At 43.0% G+C, this 24,965-nt stretch overlaps 1 protein-coding gene across 1 annotated transcript; it reads left to right on the top strand.

Annotated features, from left to right (window-relative positions):
• The first annotated feature begins 16,517 nt into the window (after window positions 1–16,517).
• On the top strand, window positions 16,518–24,894 carry LOC128707977 (monocarboxylate transporter 12). The gene is made up of 2 exons (XM_053802934.1): window positions 16,518–16,725; window positions 22,484–24,894. Exons 1-2 carry the CDS (start codon window positions 16,518–16,520, stop codon window positions 24,892–24,894), a joined length of 2,619 nt encoding a protein of 872 aa, XP_053658909.1.
• The last annotated feature ends 71 nt before the right edge of the window (window positions 24,895–24,965 follow it).

Here is a 24,965-nt window from a genome sequence, read left to right as displayed (position 1 = left end):
GAAGATCGTAAATTTTGTGAAGTTCTTCACTTTTGAACGGCTGGTGTCATTTATGACGTTTAGTCTCGAGCGTGTTGCACGAATGTAGAGGAAAGGTCCTTTTCGCTGTGTAGCAGCTCCGTCTGCCGTTAGCGCCACGTTTTTCCAGCGCTTTTGCTTTACAGGATTCTCAAATTGGTTCCATATGTTTTAGCAATCATCGTGATTTGATTTACAAAGTGTCAAAACATTGACCACTGCGGTGTACAAGAAAACACCCGACCTTTTAGCTGTTTTGTTTGGCTGTTTGGTTTGTTACTAAATTTCTTTATTTTGTAATTTCTATTTTTGTTCCATGATTTTATTATAACATGATAAATGTTGTCTATTATATTAGATTGTGAAGTGTAGTGTAGTGTATGCACCTGTTTGTTGAAATTTCTCTTATACGTTCAGAGGTGCGCCTTGTACACATTGTGCAGCTAAAACAGAGGCCGACGCTGGTTATGAGAAGAGTGATTTCTTTCACAATATAAGTAGAGGTGGTGTTCACTCTTCATGGTGAACATAATTCTTTTTTTATACTATTGAAAAGTTTTTTCACTCAACCCATGATTAAGAACAAATTGATCTCGAAAAAATGTACTTCTATAATCAAAGTATAATGTTACCTTATTCATGGTTGATATTTTCGTGCAAGTTTGTTGTGGTTTGTACATTTCAAGAGATTTTGGACCTCTCGAATCACTTTCATCTTTTTTCGTGCAAGTGGGGAGAGAAAGCAATTCCTTCAGACGGTCCATTAACCATGATAATATGGTATATTGATAGTATAACTACATTCCTCTCAACATCCGAATAAGTTTAATCGTCGCTGTATTAATAATTTGTTCACTAGATGGCGAAGGCATACAGAAGTAGGAAGGAAAGAGTTATATTTGACGACCGAATGAAGTTGAATTCCATTTAAGAAATCCCATCCAGGTTGTCCAATAAAGTGTCATAACTTTCTATACAACATAGCATATCGTTTATTGATTTATCGTGAACGTGATTTTACCGAGAAAATCTATTTATAACCAAAAATTGTGATACAAACGGAACCAGTCTGTATTGTCTACGTACGCAGCCAATGGTTTTAGTATTGGCTAAACACAACGGACTGTGTTATACTGTGTCTTTGCTATTCTACGGTTGATTTCATCGACTCACATTGGGTACGGATTTTAATGAAAATTTTTTTTTTGTTGTAAATAATGCAATTTAAAATTCGCAAGGTGATATTTGTTTTTTTTTAATCAAAACTCAATGTTGAGAGCCATGAGATTGGATATTTCTACACTTTTATACTTAAAATGTATACAAACAAAAATTTGTATAAAAATAAAAAAAACTGAAGGGGATCTTCTTCGTTTTAGCTGTATCATGGTCATAAATTCACGACGAACTTTGCCTAATGACTGAATGTATTCGTTTTGACTTGTACACGGCTGTCTAGTTAATCATATGAATGAGGCTGCAAGTATAAGATTTAATTCGAGGCCGGGGTTAAGATTGGAGCAAAGAGCTTTGAGCCAGTTATTTATTTTATTAATTATAGGTATAACGGCTCCTCGCCGTATTATCACATTATTCGATTATGTTGTGGCGAATTCGTCTCCGGTGTCATCTCATTGAAACATAATGTACAGTTGTGTTGCAGGTTGCGTTGCTTCTGATTATTACCTAAACTTTTACTTTATTACAACTGTTCACTTTACACTTTAGACTTCGAACTTTGTTCCGACTGGACTTGGGTTTTGAACTACGTTATATTGGAGTTATATATTGGGTAACAATACCTATTGTCTTACGCAATTGGATGAACGCTCTCTATCCAAATTACATTGTTTACATAATCGAATGTGCTATAAAAATATTACCTTCTGATGTCTAAAATTCGTGCGCATCTTTCGATGGTATTTTATGTGGCGATAACTTCTCATCTAATTTTTTATTAGCAGAAAAATAACTTGAATTGTATGTATTGGGGACGCCACTTCTCATGCTATGTCATTAGCAATTTCGTTCTAATTTTGACTGCTTTAATTCACTTTGATCGTAAGTGGTTCGTGTCTAGGATGATCCAAAAATTCTAGTGGACCTACTGCATAAGACGTTTTACTAATCAATGAGTCTTGGCTACTTTATGTGTTAGTAATCAAGGGTGTTAAACCTACATGTTACGATGCCATTATAACTATAATCAAATGTATCGGTGAGTATGCTGTTCGTAGACATTCTACCAAACGTGCGCAAAAACATGTATGTATACAAACCAGAGTGACATCATTGATTTGTATGGAGTATGCATATCAAGGCGCCCGTTAAGCTCGCGATTGCAACTGAGGTCTTTGTTTTGCCTACCCGTCAGCTCGGTAAGCGCCTCTGGACACTGCTTAAAGCTTATAGAGCTGAATTTTGTTACAGGGGAGGTGCAAGTTTCCGTAGAGAAGGGAAGTTTCCGTTTAGAATATTTTAAATATTGGACCTGTGTGGTACAAATTAGCCCATTGTGCCAAATCATATGTTTTTTCGCGCTACGCAACTGCGCGGTATCCAAACGGCAGTGTGCGTCAGCTTGGTTTACCCGGTTAGCACGCGTGTTGGTGTGATGTTGTTGCGACTCTGGCATCGGTAGTAGATTTTTACACGACGCGGGGAGACAAAGCGGCGGCCACATCTTTGTTCATGCTGGCAGTGTGTGCGTCTAGCAACTGCCCCAACGAATAGTGGACCTGAATTGAGTCAACGTTTCCAAATTACTGTCAGGTGTGTAAAAATGAAACAAACATTCAGTTGGTTGTTTTATGATGAATCTTATGGGGTTTTCCAAAGCATCTAAAGGCATCTAGTATCTCTAAAAACACTATCATAAATGTGTAATTATGCAATGATTGATGCATCCGGTATGAAAAATTAATAAAACTTTGATGTTGGGAAGGTGGAATACGTCATGGTCATTCAAAATACTACAAACCGCGTCAAGACTATTTACTAACTATCTTTACAGATGCTACAGCCGCTTGCTTATCGTGGGCTGTATGCAAACATGATCACGATTGTGTTTACTAATCATTTGTTTCGGCCTTGCATACGAACGCATTAATCGTTTAAGTTTTTAGGAATTGTTCAACCGAAGTTGGGTCCTATTTTTATTCTTCCTTCCAACTGCTGGGAGTTAGGTTCCAGACAACTTTGCTTCCCTACTTTACGATTACTGGCAGAAGGATTTTCTTGTCGAATATCGGAGCGATTACTCGCAGAAGGTCTTCCTCGTCGGGGGCCGGAGCGATAACTCGCAGAAGGTCTTCCTCGTCGGAGGCCGGAGCGATAACTAACTTTCGTTCGGACATGCCACCGCTTTTATATTGTGCTGGCCATGTCTCGAACTTTCCTGTCTCCTTTCGTGTTTGATCCTGTCTGTTTTTTCGTTTGTTCGAGTATTCCTTCGTTCCTCTCCTACAAACAAGGATCTTATTGTTCTAGCTTTTACCGGTTGCTAGTTTGGGTTTACCTAGGAACAAAGGACTGATTGTGTTCGTCGTGTCCAGGCAAAACTTCCCAACTAGCAATTTGTTTAGTACCCTCTTTTTTGCCTAGGTGGCGCTATTTTGTGTCTTGGCTATTTGCGATGCTCTGGTCGCCACAGTACTCCCCTCCTAGAGCGGTGTTACCAGAAACTGTGTGTGACTAGGAAACACCGATCGAAAGATTCCGCCAGGAAGTGGCGATGAAGGATAACACATCGATGATGGGATCAGGCAACGGTTGTTGCTAAGCCTCGGTGATTCGGTCGGGTGACGGTTGTCACGACGTGATGAAGGCGGGCACATCGGTGATGTGATCAGGCAACGGTTGATCCAAGGAACTCCCTCAGCTGGTCGATCATCGTTGGCGTCGTATCGCGGACTATGACGGTTGGCTCCCGTGGATGAGGGCAGGAGGCTGCGAGTCGGTCGAGGGCCCGAAAGTTGATCTAGAGGGCGTGAGGCGCGTGCCGGTGTTTGTCGTGTGTCGGAACCGAATGGTCAATCCAGGGAACTCCATCAGCAGGTCGATGATCGTCAACGTTGTATCGTAAACCAATTCGGTTGGTTCCAATGGATGTCGTCAGGCTCAGGATCAATGTGCCATCAGCGATGATGGTAGTTCGTTCGTTCCCAGGACACTCAACGCGGTTGTGTTTGTCGTTGAGCAGTGCAAAGAAAACGACCAGTAGATGGTGTGGCTGCGTTCGTCACGCAATAAGACGGCGTGGATAGCGTTTCCTGGGAAATTACAGCGTCTAGTTTTGTCGAGTGTAGGGGCGCTCCGTATGTGCTTTTTGGCGCACTAATACGGCGTCACTGCGGATGACGGACGCTGTATATTTGATGGAATACGTGTAACGAAACGGCGTCGAACGGGATGATGTCTAACGGAATGATGTCCTACGGAAAGGTGCGGACGGGATAGCGTCGGTACGGATGGTGTTTGTCGACATGAGCCGTTACACGACGATGTGTAAGGTAGCAGCATTTACGGGCCGAGGCGTTGGTACGAGGTGGTACCGGATGTTTCGTGGCTGCTGGTGTCGTTCCTCGGCTGCGGAGTTATCGCTCGTTTCTGCGTTCGTCCTTCTATGGTGGCGTTGTTCAGCACGTGGTGAAAGAAAATGGCGGCGTTCGGAAATCGTCACCGTTCACAGCGATCGTGATGATTGCGTTCATCGTGCGGTGAAACGGCTTGAGGTGGTACGGCGTGTACGGACACAAGGCTAGGCGTGTACGAGTCGGCGTCGGAGAGCCAGCGTCATACTCAACAGTGTTGGTACGGGACGATGTCGGGTGAAGCGGCTTGTGCGGATCGAGACTGTACACTAACACGTACGTGGAGTAAAGAAACCGGATGGTTCCTCAGTACCCATGTTGATCCTCGGTGCCAGTGGTGCGGTACCCAACAAGCCTGTTTGAAGGCTGATGGTGGAAGGAATCACGTCGGGGTCACCAGTTTTAGGAATTGTTCAGCTGAAGTTGGGTCCTATTTTTATTCTTCCTTCCAACTGCTGGGAGTTAGGTTCCAGACAACTTTGCTTCCCTACTTTACGATTACTGGCAGAAGGATTTTCTTGTCGAATATCGGAGCGATTACTCGCAGAAGGTCTTCCTCGTCGGGGGCCGGAGCGATAACTCGCAGAAGGTCTTCCTCGTCGGAGGCCGGAGCGATAACTAACTTTCGTTCGGACATGCCACCGCTTTTATATTGTGCTGGCCATGTCTCGAACTTTCCTGTCTCCTTTCGTGTTTGATCCTGTCTGTTTTTTCGTTTGTTCGAGTATTCCTTCGTTCCTCTCCTACAAACAAGGATCTTATTGTTCTAGCTTTTACCGGTTGCTAGTTTGGGTTTACCTAGGAACAAAGGACTGATTGTGTTCGTCGTGTCCAGGCAAAACTTCCCAACTAGCAATTTGTTTAGTACCCTCTTTTTTGCCTAGGTGGCGCTATTTTGTGTCTTGGCTATTTGCGATGCTCTGGTCGCCACAAGTTCAATTTCGGATCTTCCTTCAGAAAAGGCGAATGTCCCTGTTCAACACAAAGTCTTTTTAAAAATAACAAACAACATGTTCTTTCGTTGCTATCCACAGGGCCTTGGTTGTAACTACCTTGCTCTTCAATAGACCAGCTATCAGGTCGGCAAAAATCATTATAGTAAAGCCATCAGGAAAAAATATTTCATAACTAAAAAAAGCACTGTTTCATTTTTACACAACCGCTACGTGTCAGTTGCGCATTTTAAAATATTTTTTAAATGACTTTAAAATATTCAACCCAATTGCACACTTGCACATTGATGTCCTATTATTGGATTTTGCTCGTATCATAAAAAGAAATAAAAAATAAAAGGATAATAATATATTGTCCACTAGGCCGTCCGCAACTATCGCACTGTGCCGAACTAAGATCTGTTACTTTCGCGCATGAGAAGTGAAAATCGAACAGAAATGAAAAAGCAGCGTAGCAGACATAACGTGAGTGCATCATAGTAACAAATCGTCCTTTCTTGCCTGTTGCCAACAGTTAGCCTTGGCCGGTCCCGCGGTGTGCGCTATGTGAAGCGAGTGTTCCAAATTGGACAGGAAAATCTTCGAATCAGACCGGTGATTTAGAACAAAATCGATCAATGACCTTTATCCATTTCGCGCTGTGTTTGTTTTGACTGCGTAAGACCAACAGTGCAAAATAGTGTGTGCCCGTGTTACGTGGAGTGTTGTTGGAGGTTGCAGCGCATGGAACAGCGTGGTGACAATGGGGTTTTTTTTATTTTGGAGAAAAAAGGCCGTGGCCTTCACCTAGTCGTGAGCTGTGTTTGTTGTATTAGTGTAATGATGGGAAATAATATTTGGGGATTGCAGTGCAACTGAACAAAGGTGGAGCCTGCGAGTGTTGTGAGAATGTGACGGAAGAAATGTGTATGAGCGCACGACATGGTTGAAGCATGAGTTAAACTTCTAGGTGCAATGTTTCCTAACCGACCGCCAGGCAACTTCCACTGACGCAGTGCAGTCGTACTGCTTTGATGCATCAGCGATACGGCAACGAACTTGCGTGCGAATAACACACGCTGTGCGTTATGCAAAAGCAGCAACTGCGGTAACGCCGGAAGCAAATAGAGAAAAAAAACACCATCATGAGCATGATGGTCCAAACATGGCCAAACATGCTCATCGAAACATACGCACGGTGTGAGGGGAATAGACCAAAAGTTTGTTTAAAACGGCCAAAAAGTTACGGTTCCACGTATACCGATACCTTCCTTCGATCCGATTGGCCAGTAGTGGAAAATTTCCGATTCGTTTCGCTGTGTTTGTCTGTCTTCTGTAGGTTACATAAAAAGAGGAAAACGGAACACCGAATGATTGGGCAAATGGCACAGCAAAGCTATTTAAAATTACCTATTGCTACGAAGAGTGACTAACATTTGCTCCATTTGATCGTATCCGTGCTTCGAACCGTACGGTAAATGTGGTGTACGTTGTCTTTGTTTGGACACGCTTGACGGTTCTTACTTTGTTAGATTCAAAGTAATAAAAAAAACAGTCCGCTGGGCAAATCAACGCCAGAACTCACTCCGATTGCCAATCGATAGTCGAACGACAATATTTCGACAAGACGACCCTCTGCCGAGCCACAGGCAAACCGCAACTGAAGATAAACCGCATCCCCTTGTGGGTGATAAGGGGGAAGGAAAACAAAACGACAAACGTCGAACGAAAATAAAGCCACCCGTCAAAAGTCAATGTCAATGACGCGCACAATTTGTGTTGGAAACGCATGCGAAAACGACAAACGCGGGCTGGCTGAACCACCGACAAGTGTGTGGTGTGCGGATGCTACAACGAGAGAGTGCCAGTGGTGCGGCGGGTGTCGGTCAGCTGTGACGCGCCAGGTGATTTTCTTCGCACGAGAACTCATGCTGCCGCGCCTGACAGCTGGTTTTTGTTGGTGGTGTGCGTCTAAAGTCTAGACGACAGTGAACCAAGTGGCGAACCAGCAGGCGAAGAGGGTTTGTCGTCTCGTGCGCAGTGTATTTTTTGTTGTTGGGAGACGTGAATACAGTTTCTATAGGCTTTCGCAACGCGAAACAGTATTCTTTTGCATCGATTCAATTCCATTTCGTACAGAGCGGTTTTGTGTGTACTTAAGTGCTAAGTTTTGGTGCTGAGTGATAAACACAACGTAACGCATGCTCTTAGTAAAGTTGGTGGCAGAGTTTGATGTAAATCAATGTAACTTTTGGGTCAGTGCGGCCCCAAACACGTAATGCTAATCGGAGAATTCTGTTTTCAGTTTGTTTTCGTTTTTAGTTTGTGGTTTTATAGTAAACGTGTGCTTTTGTAACATTGGCTTTAGGCTACGGAACAAGTGAACCTTTTCGGTGAATAGTTACGGTTATCTAAAGAGGGAACGAACAGGAATCGCCCCAGTCGAAAGGGTATTGAATGAAACATATCACCGAACTACAGAAACACACAGGGATTCACAGCGACGCGACGGGTAAGTTGCTAGTTACGTTCCGCTTGCGAGTGTTTGTTAGAACATTGAACCACCACTGTTGATTCAGTTCGATATGGCTATTTATCAGCTAATCACTCAATCCGTACATGAAGCAGAATAAAAGTAGATTTGCCTTGTGATAACATAAGATAGTAATATCATATGCATTATAAACATGAACTGATTTGAACGAGTTTTCAAGTGATTTCGCTGTCACCTATTGGAGAACTCCACTTTGTTTCGTCTTATGTACGTACGTTATCAGCCAATTTGTAATGGTTAGGAAACAAAGTTCACTTGCACATTGGTCGTGCATTGGTAGCGGCGCCTGTCTTTACACGACAGGATCGAGGAAAATCCCATTCCAACCGTTTCCCCGTAGCTAGGACTTGCCAACCGGTTACGCGGTAAATTAAGGGCTTTATTGGACAAAATGGGCTTTGTTTTGTGAAGCTTTCAGTTGAGATCAGTTGCATCAGACCAGAAGACTCCTAGAAGGAATTACCGAAGGCCCTGGTAAACATTCTTTTTCAATCAATAAGGGTATGTTACATCGAAGATCGACAATTTCAATTCCAAGGCAAACCTCCACCGGAAGACCTTATCGAACTGTTTCGAGGCAGACGCGCAGAGACAGTTGATCGCCAAGGCCATGGAGAAGCTAAACCACATGCTTACGTTAGTGATCTCGGTGGCTTTGTGGGCAGCTATTGTAAGGCAGCTCGGTAAACCGTTGACGATTCTTTATATGAATGATTATGTTGATGAAGGCTTATTGAAAATATTTTTTAAGCTTACTAGTGAAGGTTAAAGTTGTTAATAAAAGTTAACACATTGCAGTTTGGAAACAGAAAATCTATCCCAACTTATGTGAATTGCAACATAAATTGTTTATTTTGATGATGACGGTATTTGACTTATTGTCAATGGCGCTTGTCAATCTGAATAAATAAAACCAAGATGACCCATTGCTACATTTGAAATAATTGCTTGAACTACAAGAATTGTTGAGACACTTAAGCAAAGCTCGTGAATGGAGATGCTTGGCAAGTACACGAAGCAATTTGCTATTCCTACATTTTTCCTTGTTGAATGCACCTTACCACTGTGGATCTAACTACATCACCCACTGCTACATTGTAGACAATCGAGTTTGCTTCCCTTCGGCCACTGTCGTAGCAGAGAAGTGCATTTGCTCGAAGCATGCAGCTTAGTGTAATCATTTCTGTCAACACGAGGCACACGCGTTTTCCGTACTTCGTCAAGAGGGGCGTTTGCTGTACACCTCGTTGGGTGATTAATGTGTCGCGAAGAGCAGATGAAAGATAGCATAAGAATGCGAAATAATTAGCGACCTTCTATTAGGAGCGCTGTTTTACAGCACCAAGGAAATATCATCGTCTCCGTACCATTTGCTCATTAGAACCGATGGGACTTTATGAGTTTGCAGCCGAGATGTTGATGCTGTCAATCGGTTGAGGCTGGCCTCGAATGGTCCTTCGTGCGCGTGATTGTGTGTTTATGGAATGTGCGCTGGATTCAGGAAACGGTGCAGCGATGTGGAAATGGTTTCATGATTCAACGGCCAAATAATCCTTCGGTCAGACGAATCGAACGCAATTACTGAGGCATTGTGCACATGGGTCGTTTCAATGAACAAGTTTATGGGCGGTTAATAAAAATTGCAAATAGAAAAAAACGTTCCCCGAAGTATGAATTTTGTAGTGTTTCCGTATTTATTATAAAGGACATGGATCAAAAGAGATAGGAAAATGTAGTAAACGTGCTCAAGAAGATGCAAACTTGTATGTTCAACTGAGGTGAATTGTACAGTTTTTGAGCATTCTCCTAGAAATTAGCACTTGCTACTTTATAAAAGCATGTAACAACGGCCACAGACCGTACTGCTTAAGATTTTATTTAATATAAATAATATACAAATCCAACACATGCAAAAGCGATTGAAATGTGCTCCCAAGAAACACCTTCTACTTCTGGAAAATTCTTCATGCACGAGTGCCGCTAGTAATCATGAGCAAATGAAAAACAAAGTACATTGCAACGCTGATTTCCGTTCGATTAAGCATGGTGCAGTCAATGACCCGGAAAATGTTTCTTAGCACAAAACAACAACCGGGGAAATCATCAATCCGTCCCCGTCAATCCTATAACCTTCCCTTTGGTCATTTCAAAACATGTGTTTTACAACTTCACCAAAGGTTGTCGTATATGTACGTAACGCAATGATGATTGCAAGTCCGGAGTCCACGTGTCCAGTGGCCGGCGTGTTGTGCGCTCGCTCTCTCTGACAAAGGACGGCCCTGTCGGGGTTGTGCAAGTGCGGTTGTGCGTAAGGGTGGACAAAGTGGCTGGCCCCGGTATATAGTTGAAGGTGGTTGTTTCGCAATTATAATCGCCCCGTTGGTGTGTGACCGACGGAAGGTAATGATTGAGTATGCGAGGGCACTAGCATAAACATAAGCAAATGCTCTGAATCTCTTGTTTGTCAATATGTAATGGAAAAGAGATAACTAGAGAGAAGGTTTATTACGAGCGTCGAACAGATATTCGATCGAATCGAATTTTATTTATTCGTGTGTACAAACATTGTTAATTGCCGTGTGTGATTTAATCACAATTCAGCACATTTCGTGTCAACATAGTTCGGAAATAGCTGGGCAAATGATGTAAGCAAAGCTTTTACTATAAATCGTTTCGCAGGTTTAAAAAAAAGCCAAATTTATGTGACATGTTTAATGTTCTTTCCAACTATAGTACTTTCCAACTGTAGGTATAGTACTTTAGTGGGTTTGTATAAGTAACAGTAGATGAATTTTTGTTTATAATTAATGATTAAAAAAATTTTCATCTTAATTCTATTGACGAAGATTCATAATCATTTTTCATATCTAATTTTCGTATTACTTTTTAAATACATATTTTTACAGCAAATAGTCCAATTCTTCGGACGCTCATCTTTAATTGACTTGTTCGTTTAGAGTAATTTTTTTAAATTTTTGGTAGCAGAATAACTTTTTTTTATTTGCATCCAGCGTTAATCTACGTTTCAATTTTCCTCAATCACACGCTGACGTATGGATCGTTGCGTAAAGTCACCTGGCAGGGTATTAGAGTAGAGCAGACTAATTGCAATTAGAGGATGGATTTCAGGTCGGTTTGATCCGACGGTCCCAATGTGCTTGCGTCTGTGTTCGTTTTTCTTTTAATTGCTTTAGATGTTTGATGTCCAGAATGAAAAAAGGATTGTGGGAAGTGCGCCAGCATTTCGGTTTTTCCCGTTGTGTGATGGTGTGATTTGAAATCAATCACCCGATGATTGATTAGTGTGAAAAGGGGCTGGGTTCGTGCAGTCCAACCCGTCAAGGTTGTTGGAGAAAATTAAGAGAAAATATAATACATTTTTCATTTGAATTGCTTAGCTGCTGTTTTTTTGTCGCTTTGGAAAATGTAGTGCCAAGTTTCGCTAAATCAACATTACATTGAATCGGGTTTTTGTGGAAAAAAGATTATAATTAAAGATAAATAATAAAGATTCTGGGTTTGATGTTACCCTACTATTTGTAGATAACTTCAAGCTATCGATTATTGCAGCCATAGAACTACCGGAATGATATAATACGCATTCGGCTGAAACAAACATAAAAACATGACGCTTAGGTTAACGTATCAAACGACAACTAACCCTGAAACGAGGCCAGTCCATTTTGGATGGATGTGAAGGAACGACATTGAATCGAGGTGGCAACGTTGGTGTTTGGATGGCGTGTTGTTGCTAGCATTTTCATGAAGTTCAATGACTTCCACCCCTTCCTAGCTCATGGACCCACTGGCAACTATTCGAAGTGCTGGAATGGGGAGGTGGACGTTTCAAACACCGCCGTCTTAATAAAACGTTACCGAGTAGCGAAATAATAAACAACCAATGGCGCGATGACGAAGATAAAGGACGCCACTGTTCCATAAGCAACATGTTGGTGAATGAAATTTGAGGCGCAGTTTTGTTTTGCCACCAAGTGACGTCACTGAACCCCGCCGGGTCGCACTGTTTTTGTTTGCAATGTTTTATCGCATTGCTGATTAGAGCAGAAACCTTCGCCCCAGTAGATAACGCTGACTAATATTGCTCTTGAGCTTGCTATTGACCTATATTTTCGTGAGGATGCCCCAAAATCTGTTCACTATTTTGTAACAGTGATAATAAATGCCGGTGTATGAGATACGTTGCACTAAAAATTGTATCTTTTAGATGCAGTGTCTGCAGAGTTGCGGGGTCACGAGTGCTGAAACTTAGTCTCAAACTTCTTCAAACCCAAAGTCTTCAATTGTGATTTGGGGATATAAAACTAAACAATAATTTTATTACTTACATGCACTTAATTGATGGATAATATTTCAGATGAAAAGTGTGAATTGTGAAACATGTTCATAAGTTTTATCACACACTGTTCAATAGGTTTGTTGCTGAGATAAATAATATCGTCATACCGCACGGCAGAACATGTGTGATTGCACAATCATAATTACGCAAAACACACTTTCAGCTGCCGGATCACTCTGATCGTGATAGAGATCTCTCGGAAGTAGATTATCAGTTGATGACGACAATCTCGAAATGGTAGAGGAGTTTTACTACCTTGGAACGATCGTAACTGATCGGACAACAAGCAGCGAAATCCGAAGGCGCATTGTTCAGGGAAGTCGTCCCTACTACGGGTTCCACAAACTCCTACGATCCAGAAGACTAAAGCAACACACGAAATGCACGATATATCGCACATTGATATGTCTGGTAGTTCTCCACGCGATACGAGTCCTGGACTATGCCAGCCGAGGACGCCAATGCACTCGTTATTTTCGAACGGCGGATGCTACGGACTATCTTCAAGCGGTAGTCAAAGCCGAAAGGATACGATGATTGGGGCATGTGCTGAGGATGCCAGACTCGTGCCCTACAAGAAAAGTGCTCGACAGCGAGGCGTAGAGAAGCTCAGAGAGTTCGTTGGCTGGATCAGGTGGAGCCGAACCTGCTGGAGATTGGTTGCAGCCGTGGAATGGGGGAATGCAGCCCTGGACCGAGTTTCCTAGAAGTGGATTGACGACCTGGCCATGTCCACACGACGTGCTCAGCCCTGAATAGGCCAAGAAGAAAAAGAAGACACTTTCATCTTGCAATTACATCAATAACAGCACGCAACATAGTACTGGCATACAAAATTACACCAATATTCAACAACAGGTTTCGGCTACATTTTGAGGTGCTTATTTCTAAGTGATCTCAATTCACTCAAGAGTGTGAGGTTTTTAGTTTTGAGGGAATCCTTATTGCTCGTGGGCCCTCAGCTTTAGATTTTGTAACATAGCTTGATTAAATAATTAATATCTTCACGCTATCTCTCCGCTTCAAATGGATCAAGAAGCGAAAGACATTTTTGATGAAAAGGGCTTTGATCCTTTTTCCATACGACATGATAGTCACAATAGTCCGTAGGATGCCATCAGCTCATCTGGCAGGCTGGCTTATCCAGCATCGCATTATACACCAACAACTTACTCAACTTACTGGATCTAGCTGATTGCAGAAATTGAAGAATTTCACCACATACTGGAATACTATAAACTTTTTTTGTATAGTTTAAATTTAAATTTAAATGGATATATTAAACCATATCAGTTTCAACTTTGATGTAAGGTAGGTGATAATTGGGAAGATTTCAATCAGACAGATGACATAACATCACCCATGCGTAAATTGGCCTTTATTAGCAAGATCGCTGGTAATCCGAATAGGTTAGGCATTTGGATATGCCTCAAATATTCTCCCACAGAACATACATTGACGTAAATGTTATGCAAATGTTTTTTTTTACGGTACGATATACATTAATTATATCTTATACGTATTCATCAAAGGCAAAAAAAAAAAATTAAAACCTAATATATCACCTCAACTTAAATTACTTTGAAGCTTTGAAGTTCCTTGTTAGGATATTGGCGGTACAGGTTTTGACCTTCCTAGCTAATGAATGATCATTGATCTCCTGCAAATAAAAACTTCTACGAGCGTACTTTAGGGTACTGATCAACAATACACATAAATTAAAGCGCAAAATGGCTTTCGTAACGTTGACCTTTGCCCTGCAGCTAATGAATTTCAAAGTTCTACGCAGCAACAAATCGAAAGGAATGAAACTGTCAATAAAACCGCACATTCGTTTGCGGGAGATTTGAATTTGTTTGACCTATTTCATCTTTTGGGGTTTAAGCGCGCATTAGAATAATTTCCATCGTTGACACATGTGAAGATTGTTTGTACTTGAGTATGATAAATGAAATAATGCAACGATCGGGTTGGATGATTGAGTAATGTTAGTTTTTTGTTTAATTTATTCTATTTTTTACTGCACCTTATCTCGTCTTACGTACCTGCTAATCGTTCAATACAATAATCGATTGTTACAATACTGCTTCGTTTATGTAACGTACTCCTTATCAACTTTACTACGTGTTTTGCATGCGCAATTGTTATCATACGGCGTAGTATTACTGTCCAACATGTGTGAAGGATTGCCATTTGTCTTTTTCTGAACCGAGCTGTTGATGTGCCAGTTCAACACTGGTGCTGTCTTGTTTTGGTTCTTTTGCCTACCATAACGAACTTTAACGCCAAGGTCGGCCATCGGTGATGAATGGGGTTGGTGTATTCTGGAGTGTAGGTGCTTTTTTCTGTGTACTCAATCGTAGCTGCCATAAACGTAGATAGAGCGATGGGCGTGTGTAACCGCGGCAATTCCACTGTGCCATGAGATTTACGATAAGGAGCCGAGAGGAGGATTATCAGTGTGCGGGTGGTACGAGTTTGAGGTACTATTCCCAGTAATCTTCTGTCCACATCTGCTAAAATTGTTCAACATCCGTCTTCGAGACAGTCAACATCGTTACAGCCACGCAACTTACGAATGTAACAATCTTAAAACAGCATAACATTGTCGATGGTTGGATCTTGAAAGTCTGTTTTATGATATGGTTACAGTAAAGGTACAGTGAAGCGATTTACGTTTTTCCGGGCCCCAAGCGGCGATACCTAAAGGGGCCCCTAACCATCTCCCAACATATGTGCAATTTAATGTCAGTAATACTTGAAAATAATTTTCATTCATTCAATTTCAGTTTTGTTATTTATTAAACATCTATTTTTCCAATTAGCAATTAATTAAATATGCAATGAATATGAACATCTTCAAGCGGATATTTAGTCTAATGTTGTTGAATGTCTCGATTTTTTGAATGTCTCGCCTTTAAGGTCGAGGTCCACCACGGCCGCTTATAGGAAGATCCGCCTCTGGTGGTACATGTAACCGAGATGCCGTTATATCTTCTACTTTCGAATAAGGAATATAATCTGGGAGTAAAACAAATGTACACCTCAGTGACATTCATAGCTTTACTACCGAAACGTCCCTGTAGCTTCAAAAGCAAACACAATCTTTACATTTACCACCAATACCCTGGGATACGGATCTGAGCAACCTTCGCAGTTCCGGCAATAGTAGTTTTTCTTGGACGCGTTCGTGGTTCCTCTTTAGGTCAATGTAATGTTTATCCTTGAGAACGTCGGTGACATTGCCACCACGCTTGGGCACGGTCACGTTTTCACTCTGTCCAAAAGGCGGTGGGGTGGTTTCGTGGAGCGTTTTGTGGATGATTATATGATAGCAGTTTGTTGTGTTTGGTTGTAGTTTGATTGAAAAGATGGCGGTTTGGTTGAATGGTAAACAGGCGAAACAAGTGTGAGATGTGTGATGAGCACGTAGCCCCACTGTTCGTTTGTTCGTCAGCTGTTGCCGTTCTGTGAGTCACTTGTTGTGCGGAAGCAGATTTACCCTTTCTTTGAACCGGTTTTGGGCGACCCAGTTGCTGTGCTGTTTTTGCATTACTGTGGGAGGTTATCAGCCGGGCTGGTTGGTATTACCATTCGGTAGTACGCTGCTGGCATGAGGATGGTGCGTTCGAATTCGTGAGGAATTTGTTTCGCTTGTTTTTCAAGTTTGCAGCAGCAACGAAGGTCACATGAAACGAAGAAGCATTGGGCACGATCACTTCCTAGCAAAAATTTACAGCTTTTGAACCATTGCTAGCCCTGCACGTGGTCTGATTTGCATTCGTTATTGCACGTTATCTTTTCTTTCTTCTCGTCAGGTATAACGGATGGTTTGCCGGCAAGGAACATTGCGTAGAGCGCAGCATCAAGCGTAGGACACTTTGGTTCGTGCTGGGCACCGAATGGAAGCAACGCCGGTGGAGTGCGATTGGATCAGAACCGTATCCGATAGCAACAGTTCCAAGACAACCGTTGCAGGTGGCTCCATGTCGTCGCCTCATCGAAGAACACTGTAAAGCATCTCCATAGGTCCACTGCGTGTACACGTGACAAGCGACGAAGCCATGGGCGAGGAAAGCTTGGAGCGCAGCGAGGGAAAGCTGCTGCAGCCGCACGTGGCCGATTATAGCCCTGTCCGGCAGGACCACCATCAGCAGCATCCTTCACAGGCGCCTTCGCAGGACGAAGCGTCCCAAGACGAACAGAACGCCCGCGACGAGGACAACGCCCCGCAAAGCATTGTATGCGATCCGGCAAGCTCTAAACCGACCGGTAAGAATCTTTTACACCTTTACTTTCAACGCGTGCAGCGCTCACGAAATCACGTGAACATTGTATCACTAGACGCATGAAGCGTGGGAGACTTCCGCGTGTTAACAGCAACATCGAGCGATAACTGCCCCATTAGTCATTTTGCGCACTTGCGATATGTACGACGAAGCCGACGCATTTGTTTTGTGAGATGGACGAGATGATTCGCGTGATCTTCCGAGTGGTGTCTTCACTGACAGGCCAGTCCCATCAGACTGATTAAGGTCAATTGAATTGCGGTGAAATTGATGGTCAGTTGATAAGCAAAATAACTAACCGCATGACTTCGAGAACGTACGTACGACGTGTTTTTCGACTTGGTTGGGTCGTCCCCACGTTTATTCACGGAATATGACTACGGGCAAGGTCGATTAATGGACGCATTACATTGCGGGCACAGGCTGCCGGACGGTGGTGAACATGTTTATGCTGTTTGAAACTCCACAGCAGATGCTGTGCCTTGTGACGCACGGAGCAGTGTTTGTCTAGCAACGCCTTTTTCGGCATTGATTTGTTATTGTCGAAGAATGGCGTATTTTATTGTTGCGAAACTTATTGTTATATCCTTAAAAAAAATATGGAGTTATTTAAATATTTTTTAATGCACTATTAACCGGTTTAAAGCTTGGGTTAGGTACACCCAACACGGTTAAACATAATGCTATTTCCCAATTAATGCCATGTCGATCACCAAGTCGCTAAAGCTGGATATTAATTGTAATCTTCATCGTTTTAGTTGGAAGTCGAAAATTAAAGTAGAAATTCAAAAATTAAATGCCTCAATGCTGTTCCAATCGATCTCTCAAATGCGAGCTGGCATTTTTATTTCTTTATCGGCAACAACAACCTCAAAAGGTCTAAGGTCTACCACGTCTGGCTTTCTGTGACTTTGTTTACCCGTATAGCTGGATAATCAGTTCAGCGTACGGGGCATTGGTCCGGATGGGATTTTGGTCCGGTCCGTTCGTGTGAAGACGGCGCCGCTACCATCATGCCACCGAGTTGCCCCGCTTCTATGCGAAGCGTCATAGATAATATTATTACACGGGTGTAGTGTAGTAAGGTCTGCTTAAAAGCATCGTTTTAAATTCAAAAAGGGAAATATGCGCTAGATAGTATTCCTATATAAAGAACATGGTCATGCATGTGAGAGTTCTTTTTAATGGCGTTACATCTATTAAAAGTAATCACTCTGAACCAGCTGTACGCTGTTGGCTCGCGATTACATCATTCGTTTTTCTATGGAAAGACTTTCCTATCAACAATTATCTCTTCGGTGGAGTTGAATGCGTAAGCAACGTCCGGTTGAAGTACGCCTTTTTGCCGCAATGTTTCTGCATAAAACGGTTTGAAACTGAGCTCCAGAAACTAACAATTAATTTGCACCAAATGAGTTCTGTCACTTGCTAGATATAAACGGTCCTTACCGTCCGGACAGTTGGCCAAGGCTAATTGTAGTGCGATTGGTTTTTTCGGTGTTTCGAGGCCACCGGGCCACAAACGTAACATGAAGTGAGTGTAACTGAAAGCCAGGCACCGGTTTGATAGGTATCGGTTTTGAAATCAGCCTGGTACGTTGGACAACATTTTGTGCTTGTTGAAGCATGGTGAACGGTATGGGGTTTGCAACAAGCATCAGCAACATCATCATCACGATCCGTCGTCGTCGCCCCCTATTTATAGGCCGTAACCCACATTTTAGGTGCAGCAAAACCGATGCCAAAGAAAGAAACCACCCCTTGCGGTGTGTTTCGGTTTTTGCGGGTTTGCGACAAAGAGATCGATCGAATAATGGCATCTGGGGTTGTTGGTTGCTGAAAGTGGTCGTACTTCAATTGGTCGTTTAAAGTCGTTAAACAACATCCATCCTGTGGGAAAACGCGTCCCTTTATCTCCTTGCTTGTGATGCATGGGAAGTAACCTTGAATCGAACAGGCCTCCACCCCATTTGAGTATGATACGGTATAAGATACCGATAAGAAAGAAACCATGGATGCCGTAAAAGATCGTGCAAATTGAGACCCATGGTCCCCTGTCGAGGCCCATGGTGGTTCCCAGTGTTGTAAAGGCGTGTGTTTTTGCTATTAATTATCAACCCGTGATAGACAGATAAAAGGCCACACACTTCGCGGATACGCTTGTCGCACAATTGGTAGTAATTGTTATCAGTTATCGTTGATTCAATGGGGATAGCATGATCGTGATGGACGTTGGCCTTGAGAAAAGAAAACAGACGGTCATTGGAGGGTGTTACCAGGCAGAGGAAATGATTGCTTCTGTTTAGATGAGCAACAGACAACGCAAAATTAAGAGATCGATCGATCAGTGACATATCGAGATGGTGATAGCAATACTTGTGCAGTTTATACTTTTGGAATTCCCCGTTGGTGTATTGGTAACGGCGCCGGTCGTCACACGACATGAGCAGTCCAAAATCCCATCCGGATCAATTCCTCGTATGCAGGACTTGACCATCCAGCTACGGGTAAATACAGCCAAAGAATGCCAGAAATGGCAGGTCTTATATAGTTAGAGACCTCTTGAGATATTTATGTCTGAATTATATTTAGCTACTGTGAACTGTTAATTTTATACGAAAAGCTATTGTCAATTTCCCTCAAAATTCACATTTATGAGTATGAATTTAGTTTGCATACCGTAATGTTGTTTCAAAAATTATGTATTTTTTATCAGTGTCGGTGTCAATATATTTTTATTTTGCCATATGAAAAACCTAATGTTTAGCTGGGCTATTTGTGATATAGAACATGAATGTGTCAAAGTTTGAACCCAGATATTCAAAATTTGCTGGAAACATACTCTAAGCCAGTTTTTTTGTATGCGTTTTGACGTTTCCAGGCGTATCCGCTTCCAGCTCGCCATGAGAATAACAAGCTAAATTAAGCCTAGAAAACAAGGATTAGATTGGTTTCCTAATGAAAGCAGCTAACCCAGGCTTGACAAATGTTATAACAAATAAGAATTTTGCTAGCTGGTCTGAGCCAGGTTAGGCCTCGTGTGCGAAAAATCCAAACAACAGGTTTTTAACGAAAACAACTGAAAAAGGATTATTTTAATTATCAGACTTATATATTCTTTCACATGAATTGAATTAAAAATTAAATTTAATAACTTAATTCGATTTTTCTCAAATTGTAATTTCACTGAATTGATCCCTTGTGTCATTCTTTATGTCACAATGCCATGTCCTTTACGAATCGGTACAGAATGATACAACCCGGTACCTGGATTATTGGACCGATACAGACTAAAAGCTTAAGCTTTCTAACTTATAGTATGATCTGCGCCATTGTTAGTCGTGCATTATGGTATTATGGGTTTCATTTGTCTAAAAATGTGTAGCTTCACTTTGATACTTGTTTTAAACGCAACGATCAATGATGATGCTTAAAGTTAGGTCATCAATAAAATATCCGCGTTTTTACCGCGTACCGAACAACGGTGCATACGTAAGAGCTTTTTGATATGGTGCAGAGCAGCACTAGCGATTGTAATTGTGAACTAATAACAGGTAATCCTGGTTTATTATTACTATGTTAACATCATATGGGTAGAAAGAGCGGAAAGTGTCAATAATTGTCAAACCATAAAAATAACATTGCCGGCGATGAAACAGAATGATTTGTGGGTGATGAAGGAAAACAAATCCTTATTGGATAATCATTTGCTAATGCACGTTTAACTTCAGTTCGGTCAGATGAGCGATAAGAAGAGTGTGCGAATGTTAATATGAGGCGTGTGGACACAATTGACGGTTCGTAAGTAGACCTCAAACTGTGAGCCAGCCACGTGCAGTAGTTTTGAATCCGTTCCGGTAAATATAGGCACGTTACGGCATGCGTTACCAAATGTTCGGATCGTTTACGTGTCCCATTTCCTATGTCATCTCCACAAAATAATGTTCTGTGTATCCTCGTTTATCGATCATTATCCACCACTTTATAGTTTCGGGGGTTTGAATTTCGGGATGGTGGAAATCAATTTCCCCTTTCTCATACTCTGGTGTGCAATACGTTTGGTTGTTTCGTACACTTCCATAGGCAGGGAAAGGGTATCTATTTTGAGCATCACGTCACAAAGCGGTGTGTGCACTACCTTGATGCGGGTGTCCATATCCATTTGCCCCGGTCAAGAAGGAAGATGTTCATTTATTTAGCCTGCCGATGACACATACCGTTCTAGTGCAAGGTTAAGGTTATCGAGATGTAGCAAACGCGCCGTAGCAGGTTGAATGCTACACATTTAGTCTATGAACAGCGCCAACTCATGAGTGTTTTATCCTTGCCAGCAGAATCGCCCATCACGACACATCTCGCGGCCACCAAGAACGATGCATGGAGTGAGATATTTTTATTTGACCTGAAAAGCGATCAAGCGATTTGGATAAAATGAGACTCGAAGTGAACGAACGAACGGTTTCAGCGAGCGCACACATGAGACATTAATTGTTCTACTGGTATAGCTCGAATGATTCTAATTCCACGTGATTATGAAGAGCTAAATGAAGGTGTCACGAGCGGCAACAACAATGGGCCAACCACGATGTACCAAAGGTATAGGTGGGTGTATGCGAATCCGTACCTTTTCAATGGTAAATGTTTTGATTCCGTTTATTTGGAATGGATGACGTACTGTCGCCCATGCGCATTCGGTTTGTTTATGATTGCTTGTAAATGATAAGAAAGCAACAACCGTATTCGTAGTTTTCAAGGGAAAATGTGTATATTTGCAGTTACAAATTTCCTGAAATCAATTGCATTCGGATCCGGGGAAGCAGCAAACGTGTCTATCGTATTATATGTCTATTCGGATTGGAAGAAATGTGATTAGATTTTACAATTTGTGTAACGATATAGGTAACGGCTCCACCAAACAAATACAAAATGTTGGAAACAACTGTTTTGCCGCTATCAGCTGATCGAATTCGCACGCCGAGCATACTAATGAGATTTTTTCTGTGATGGACAAAAAGGCTGCGTACGTACTACGGTTTGGTTGATGGGTTCGTGTACTTGCTACCAACATGTGGCTGCGTTAACCCTTGTGTTTATTGGCACAATATTACAATGTAATATTCTTCTATTATTTTCATTTTTATGTTGTGTAGGATTCATTCATGGATTCATTCAGAATCCTTCGCGATTATGTGTTTGTGTTAAGTGAGAAAGACAATGAGGAAGAAATTAATCGATATCTGCCTTCATTACCGACATGAATTACCCATAGACGAAAGGGGATAAAATGAGTGCTCACGTTAAAAATGGCTGTGTTATTTATTTATTATAATTATAATGGCTATTAGCCGTATTATGAAAAAATGGCTATTATCGCTGGCATTTTTTTATTAAAAGAACTTTAGACAAAAAAAATAGTTCCCTTATTCGTAGAGATTTCTGGTACCGATGACCAATGCCTGTATATGGCAATTTAAATAGGTCATAACAAAGGATTCCCAATTAGTCCCACCGAATGCACTACATAATGATCATTCAATCGAAGATCGGGTAGAACATAGGGACAGAGAGAGGGAGAGAGAGAAAGTAAGAGAGAAAGGCAGCGAAAGAGGAAAAGAGAGAGATATAGAGAAATAGAAAGAGAGAGAGAAAGAGAGAGAGAGAGAGAGAAGGAGAGAGAGAGAAAATTGAATGCTATCTGTTTGTGGTATCATATTTCATCGTTGTTTTGTTTTGTTTTGCAGATTCCACACCTACACAAGCGGAGGAATCAACAAAGCTGAACAAAGTGCTTCCACCGGCACTGCTGTTTGTACCACAGAACGAAAACACAAATGAACCATCCCGCGCGGAAGAGTCTCAGGATAATACGCAGAACCAGGTTGAATCGAACGGCCGGACAACTTTACTTCCACGCAATGGAAGTGCCACTATTTGTCGCAGCATTTCCAACAGTACCATGCAGCCGAATGCTAAACCCGGACAAGCAGACCGATTCCGACTACCTGAGGAAGGTGATCCAGAGGATGGTACAACCGAAGATGACTTCGAGCTCGTACCGCCGGACGGTGGCTGGGGATGGCTTGTGCTTGCTGGCTCGATGCTGGTGAACATTCTCGTCCCGGGCACGATCAAAAGCTTTGGTGTGCTGTTTGTCGAGTTTTTGGAAGCATTCCAGGCATCCCCATCGACGGCAGCCTGGATTCCGGCACTTTGCTACTTCCTGTACAGCTCGCTGGGACCGCTTTCGAGCATCCTGTCGGTGAAGTACAGCTATCGTACGGTTACGATCGTGGGCGGAACGTTTGCGGCGGTCGGTATGATCATCACATTCTGGGCAACCTCGGTGAACTATCTGTACATCAGTTATGGTGTGTTGGTGGGTACCGGAGCGGGTCTATCCTTTCCGCCGACTGTTTACATCGTAACGTCGTACTTCGTGAAGCTGCGCGGTCTTGCGAACGGACTGTGTATTTCAGGCAGTGCACTCGGTTCGATCATCCTGCCACCGGTGTTGCGTTTCCTACTCGAGAACTATGGTTATCGGGGTGCCTGTCTGATTATGGGTGGTATCACGCTGAATGTATGGGTGGCGGCCATTTTTTACGAACCGGTCGAGAAGCATATGAAGCGTGTCCGCAAGGTACAGCCCGAGGTGGATGGCGAGGAACAGACGGCAGTGGTTGTTCAGCAACGGGACGTGATCTTGGAGGAATGTGAATCCAACGAAACCGATCCACTGGCTGACGAACTGGCGAATGGGCAGATGGCAATAAATGTCAATGCTTCCCAGTCGTTACTGCCACAAGGAAAACCGACGGGTGTGAAGCCAAAGTTCGCCATTACCGGCGATGACACCCCGACCATCTCGACACCCACGCTGGAGCACAAATCCCCGGACATATTTCGCTTCAATCCAAAGAATGGACTCATCGACAGTTTCGCCCGAAGCGCATCGGCTGCAGCCGTTCCGGTTTCGTATGGAAGGGATCGAGATGACATGCTCGGTGCAGGAGTTGGTGGAGGTAATCAACGGCAGCGGAAAATAAGCACACCCATCAAGGAGGAGCACCGAAACCTAACCTTCACCAGTCAACTGAGCTCGAATTCGTTCCTTGGCAACGAAGGTACACTGGGTTCGTACTTTCGCCTGAACCGACTGAACTCGATACGCAGTGGAATCGGCCAGCAGGGAAGTGGCGGACAGCAGTTGCAACATCGACCACCGAAGCGTTCCCCATCGACCAGCAGCTTCCAGTACATGAGCACACCGTTCCACGGGAGCACACTCTCCACTCATCAGCCGAAGGAGTTCGCCTCCCATCTGTCGCTGCGCTCGTTCGGTGGCAGTGTATCGCGGGGTAAAGCGTCTGCCCCGGCAGAAGACAAAGCGGACCGTAACAAATCGGATAAGAAAGGCGATAAGACGTTCTTCGATCTGTCGTTGCTTAGCGATCCGACCTACCTCGTGATCCTGATCTCGAACTCAACGAACGCGATCGGTTACACTAACTTTATCATTCTTCTGCCGGCGTACGCCATTTCACTCGGGTTTGACAAGAGTTTGGCCGCGTACCTGCTATCGATCGTGTCGACGCTGGATCTGGTCGGTCGCATTGGTGGATCGGCCCTGTCCGACACTAATCTCATCCCCAAAACGTGGTACTTCGTTGGTGGTTTGTCGATATCGGGCTTAGCGCTTGCACTGTTACCAACGGTGAGCGATTACACAATGGTAAGCGTGTTTTGTGGTTTGTTTGGGCTCGCTTCCGGTACGTACGTCGGCATTACGGCAGTCATTATGGCAGATATGTTGGGTACCGAGCGTCTTACCTCATCGTACGGCATTAGTCTGTTCGTAAACGGCATCCTACAACTGATTGGCCCGCCGATCTGTGGAGTGATCTTCGAACGGATGGGTCTATACCAACCGCTGTTCACGGCTCTCGGTTTTGTGCTGCTTGGAGGATCGGCCCTGTGGGGCTTTATGCCTTTGATTAATCGCCAGAAACGCAGAAAAGCGCAAGCAGAAGCTAAAGTGGCAGCAGAAACCGCGAATGTACTAGCTGATCATCCACAGCAACCGTTTGACGAGGACGATGATGTACCGTTACAGTTAAAACGAGATGGAGTGGACAAGTCACTCGTCGCTTAGGAGAAGAAATGGAATTTTATGCAGCATTTTCGCACTTAATGACAATTTCGCTCAATGCGCCAGCCACTGGT

The sequence above is a fragment of the Anopheles marshallii genome, chromosome 2, assembly GCF_943734725.1.
Source record: "Anopheles marshallii chromosome 2, idAnoMarsDA_429_01, whole genome shotgun sequence".
NCBI lineage: Eukaryota > Metazoa > Arthropoda > Insecta > Diptera > Culicidae > Anopheles > Anopheles marshallii.
This window is presented reverse-complemented; position numbering and strand designations above follow the sequence as displayed.